We start from the raw sequence: 5,100 nt of genomic DNA, 5'->3' as shown, positions 1-5,100 counted from the left end.
ACTCCCCAGTGAGGCGGGCAGAACCATCCCAAATCCAAGCAGCAGTCCCCACTGCTCTCTCCCATTCCCTCCTCCTCCCCAGATTCCTACAAAGAGCCTAAAAGAAAATATCAAACACAGAATAAAGGAGCAGGGACAGTATACTCTGGAGGATGGCATGTAGCTGCAGAACTCTAGGAGCTGGGAAGGAATAGGAACCTATAAGGCTTGGGCCATGATGGGAATGGGGACAGGGACAGGGACGAGGAGGGCCTGTCTGGCCCCCCTTCTGCATGCGGGCTTCTGCCTCTCCTACTTCCTTACCCACCTGCACACCAGCCTCCTTCGGGTGTGCCTTCATCGCCTCCAGTGCAGCCAAAGCACCACCGCCCTCCACAATAATCCGGCTGTTCTCGGGCTTGCGCAGGGCCAGGACACACAGGGCTGCACAGCTCTGCTCGCATACCTGCAGGATGGGTCACAGGAATGGCTGAGACCAGGCCAACAGACCCCCAGGTGAGTGTCCCAAGACCCCACTTGAACAGACCACTATCAGTTCAGGTGTGTACCGGACCAGCAATAGCAGGAACAGTATCAGGGTGACAAAAACATCAACCAAGCTCTTCTGTCCCCCTTCCCGCTCTGCTTACCCTGGCTCTCACTCACCAGACCCCCCTCCACCCTAACCTTGCCTGATCCCACCCCTTGCCCACCCTCATTCTCCCTGCCCCTCCCCCTCCCTCATCTCTAGTTGAGGAAATGGAAAGAGCATCACACAGATATAGTGACTGAGCTGGGATTCCAGATCCACTGCCCCACCTCATGAGCCCCTTGGAGGTACCTGGGGGCTGGCCAGGTGCCGGGTCATGGCAGCCACAATGGACTCTGTCCCACCTGCACGGACAATGGCATCCTTCACATCATCATTGCCTGCAATGGCCCTCAGGGCACTCAGCACTTGCTTCACAAGGTCCTATATGGAGGGAACAAGGGGGTCACACCCTGGTGCAGCCAGCCCCCCTCCCTGCTGCACCAGGTGCTAACTGCTAAGTTGCTGTATTGTGGGAGGGGGTCTTGAGGGTAGGTCTGGGGCTGTTCAGCAGTCTGAACAACAGCTAGGGCTGCCCTGGGGCACAAAGGCGGCACGTGACAGCTGGGTTACTATTCATTGTATAGAGAAGGCAGGGGAAGTAGACCTTGTTGTTCCAATGATTTTCCCCCACCCCCCACAGAGGAAGCATTGGCTCAGGTCAGCAATCAGAATACCAGGTCTCCTTGGCCTTGGCTGCAGGCCCAGGGTGGGCAGTGATTGACTTGACCGGCTGCTGTCACTGGCCGGGTCAGGATCCCTAGCCTTAGGCTGGACATGTGGTGAGGGGGTTGATAAGTCACTGTTACATGAAATAATGATGGTCAGGGGTCCTTGACCTGTTATACAGAGAGGAAAGCCCAGGAAGTGAGGGGTAGGCCTCACTCAAGCATCACACAGCTGAGCTGAGGTCTGGGTTAGGCCTGGCGACACCCACTCCTGTCCCTCCTACTCCTGGAAGAAAATATAAAGATACTAGAGGACAGTAAGAAAGAGTGGGATGGGTTTGTCTGCCCCAAAACTTTAGTTCCCACCTATGGGTCAATGAGAAGTAGAAATACATTTTGGTTTTGGAATCAGCACACGGGCCAGGTGTGTCCTCACACAGGCTTGTATGGCTGGCAGGAGCCCGAAGGGACAAGTTCCCTGAGAGGCTGGAGACTTTCCCAGGCATGGAGAAAAATGTCAAATTGAAATCAGGGTGAGGGGACGTTGCACTTTAAGACAGCTCTGGATGCCCACCTGATGGTTGTTGCAGTTGGCCAATAGGGCCACCAGGATGCCAAGGCCCCCGAGGTCTACGACCTCTTGACAGAACTCGTTGCGAACAGTCAGATGGGACAAAGTGCTGCAGAGCTCACTCAGGACGCTGGGGTTGTCAGGGAACGCTGCAGAGAGGGAGGGAGAGGAACTGTGGGGATGAGGAAGGAGCAGAGGACCAGCCACAGCTCCGAGCCAGCACTCCTGGTTCGAATCCTGCTCCACCCTCTGCCTGGCAAGGTGGCTTCCTAAACCAGGAGAGCCCCAGTGAACACCATGGGCAGTATGGACCTGCAGTGCCCCCTGCTGGCAACTGAGGAAGACACTGGATGCCCTGCTCCCCCCACCTCTTCACCATGCCCCAGCTAAATACCAGACCAACTGATGGTAATACCTAAAAACAGAAAATCATAATAATGCCATAATAAAACATCCGAGACTATTTTTATGATTTTGGGGTGGGAATGACCTTTCTAAGTATAAGAGGAAACCCAGAAACCATAGAGAGACATACAGAGTTGACAGGGCAGAACTGAACAGTTGTGAAGACCAAGCTCAGAGGCACAGGGAGGAGGCTGCACTGCCTCTCCGGGGGGAGGGGTGGAGAGCCATAATCTATGCAGAGGTAATGTGATAGTCAGTTCATGTGCCCCAGTGACTCCATGGGCGCTAATCTGATGTGCCATGAAGGTGTTCTCTAGACATGGTGCTATCCATCTGCCTTTAAGTAAAGGAGTGGACCCTGGATGGTCTAATTAGCTGAAGACCTTACCAGAGAAACTGAGGTCTTCCTGAGGAGGAAAAAGCACCCCTGTGGAGTGTGGTGTCAGTTCCTGCCCCACGGATTTGACTCGAAAGCCCCACATTAGCCAACTCCTTGCAATAACTCTTTATACCCACATAACCTACTGGTTGTGTCTCTCTGGTAGAACCCTGACAAAAATGAGCTCCTGTAAATAAACAAGAAAATGCAAATGACCCCTCAGAAAAGCAGCCTGACTTCCAAGATGATCAAGATCTGTTTCCACTCTCTCTAGGGGTTTGGAGGGGAGACTGAGGCAGGCCCATCTCTCTGGCAGACAAGGCAAGAGCCGGTGGGGAAAGGGAACTCATTCTTCTAGCACCTTCAGTACACCAGACCTGTCAGGCCTTTTTTGATGGATGCAGTGGATGGGAGCTGGTGCTTTGAGGTCTGAATGTCAGTGTTACAACCTCCCATGACAGGCTTATGGTTACCCTGGAGTCAGGAACACATATGTGCACAAGAATTTGTGGCCAAGTGTGAACCAAAGTGTGAACTGCTACCTGGGACCAGCCATAGTGAATGCCAGCAATACTTCCCCCATCTTTGGGAAACACCCTTGTTTTCCCTTTGGGGAGCTCTTCCCCACTCTCAATCTCACTGGACAGAGCTGAGTCCCCTCCCCAAATGGCTTTAGATATGTCCATAGGACTTGGTCCTGGCCAATGAGTGCTGGCTCTCCTGGAACAACTAGGAGTAAGGATACTGTTCCATAAGGGCTACCATGCAGGTAGGATGAAGCCAAGAGAGGCAAGTGGAGCCTAGAGCCAGCCATGCCTATGCCTGAAGCAGCTCTAGGCCCTGACTCTAACTCTTACCACACCTGTTCCTACCTTTGGCAGCCTCGATGAGCACCTTCAAGCCTCCGTTCTCCTGCACAATCAGCTTGGCGTGGTCGTGGGCATTGCCGAAGGGCACACGAATGTCATCATCAAAAGTCATGATGCGGAGGGCCCAAGAGGCCTCCCTGACCACATCGGCAGAGCGGCTGTGCCTGACGATGGCACCAGTTAATAGGGGCAGCACCCCAGCCTTCACCAGACTCTGCCGATTCTGCTCATGTTTCAGGCAGGCATGGCGTATGCAGCGGATCCCAGAGCAAATCAGATCAGCTGCATCGGCATGCTGGTCCAGAGTGGTCACCAGCAGCTTTAGGCCCTGGGTGTCCAAGAGGTCGGGCTGGCCATTGATCAGTGCTGACAGAGCATTGAGGGCCTGGAGCAGAAGTCCCTGGTCACCCGCTGCAGCCAGCTTCCAGGCAGCAAGTAGAATGGGGTAGGCACCCTTCTGAGCTGCCAGAAAGCGGCAGGCCTTGTGCTGCTTGCATTGCTCACAAAAGCGGGTAAGTTGTGCTGACACCTCCTGGGGGTAATAGCAGGCCACGGACTCCTGCAGGTCTTCCAGGATCTAGAAAACATGGGAGAAACCTCAGTGTCATCTCAGCCCAAGGAGGGCCACAGTGACAGTGCTGTACCCCTGAGGTCTGGGCCTACACTGGAAGTTCTGTGGGGCCAGTTCCAGCCAAGTCAGCTTCTATGCCTGTGCTTTTAGGAGCCTTGAGTTTCATAGGCCACAGAGAAGTCAAGGTCCAGGCCTCTCAGTGTCCTTGCCAAGGAGCCACACATACAAGAGCAGATGTTTTAAACATCCCAGCCCTGGCTGCCACTGCATGTGAGGTCCCAAGCAAAACAAACTGTCCAACTGAACTCAGTCAACCCAGTAGAATCATAAGAAACAATGAAATGGCTGTTGTTTGGGGTTGCTTCTTATGCAGCCATAACTAACTGATACACCCTCCAATGGCCAGCTCTCCAAAAAAGGTGAAAGCCACCTTCGCTAGGCCTGCCCACACCATGTCTCCTATTTTTCTCTCTCATTTACTCCACAAATATTTCCTGAGCATCTGCCAAATAAAACCATACTGTACACACAGCTGATTCGCTCAAATTCAACTCTAAGCACCTGGGGGGAAATAATAATGAAAGAAAACAATCTGAACAGGACAATCTAGCTGCAATTCAACTCTAAGACCTCAGTGCCTGCCTGAACAGGAGCCTTAAGACAAACCCATACACACCTGTCAAAATGACTGTCATCAATAAATCAACAAGTGTTGGTGAGGATGTGGAGAAAAGGGAACCCTTGTGCACTGTTGGTGGGAATGCAGACTGGTGGAGCACTGTGAAAAGCAGTATGGAGTTACCTCAAAAAATAAAAAATAGAACTGCTTTATGACCTAGCATAACACTTCTGGGAATTTACCTGAAGAAACCTGAAACAATAATTGGAAAGAATATATGGGCCCTCATGTTCAATGCAACATTATTTACAACAGCCAAGATTCTAAGTAGCCCACGTGACAATCAGTAAATGAGTGGATAAAAAAGCTGTGGTACAACCTGGTCGGTGTGGCTCAGTGGTTGAGGGTTGACCTATGAACCAAGAGGTCACAGTCGATTCCCAGTCAGGG

The 5,100-nt window shown here is 52.4% G+C and overlaps 1 protein-coding gene across 1 annotated transcript in view; it reads right to left on the bottom strand.

The window, feature by feature from the left end:
• Nucleotides 1–92: 92 nt before the first annotated feature.
• The window catches only part of LOC102421167 (armadillo repeat-containing protein 6-like), a 20,058-nt gene continuing 15,050 nt past the window's right edge, over nt 93–5,100 (bottom strand). Inside the window, exons 4-7 of the mRNA XM_014450590.2 lie at nt 3,464–4,037; nt 1,811–1,956; nt 821–952; nt 93–445 (exon numbers count right to left, since the gene is read on the bottom strand). Coding sequence (XP_014306076.1) covers nt 98–445; nt 821–952; nt 1,811–1,956; nt 3,464–4,037 — 1,200 coding nt within the window. The 3' untranslated portion in view covers nt 93–97. The remainder of the gene's footprint in view (nt 446–820; nt 953–1,810; nt 1,957–3,463; nt 4,038–5,100) is intronic.

The sequence above is a fragment of the Myotis lucifugus genome, unplaced genomic scaffold, assembly GCF_000147115.1.
Source record: "Myotis lucifugus unplaced genomic scaffold, Myoluc2.0 scaffold_2783, whole genome shotgun sequence".
Lineage (NCBI taxonomy): Eukaryota > Metazoa > Chordata > Mammalia > Chiroptera > Vespertilionidae > Myotis > Myotis lucifugus.
The sequence above is the reverse complement of the archived record's forward strand: the minus strand, read 5'-3'. Positions and strand labels throughout refer to the sequence as shown.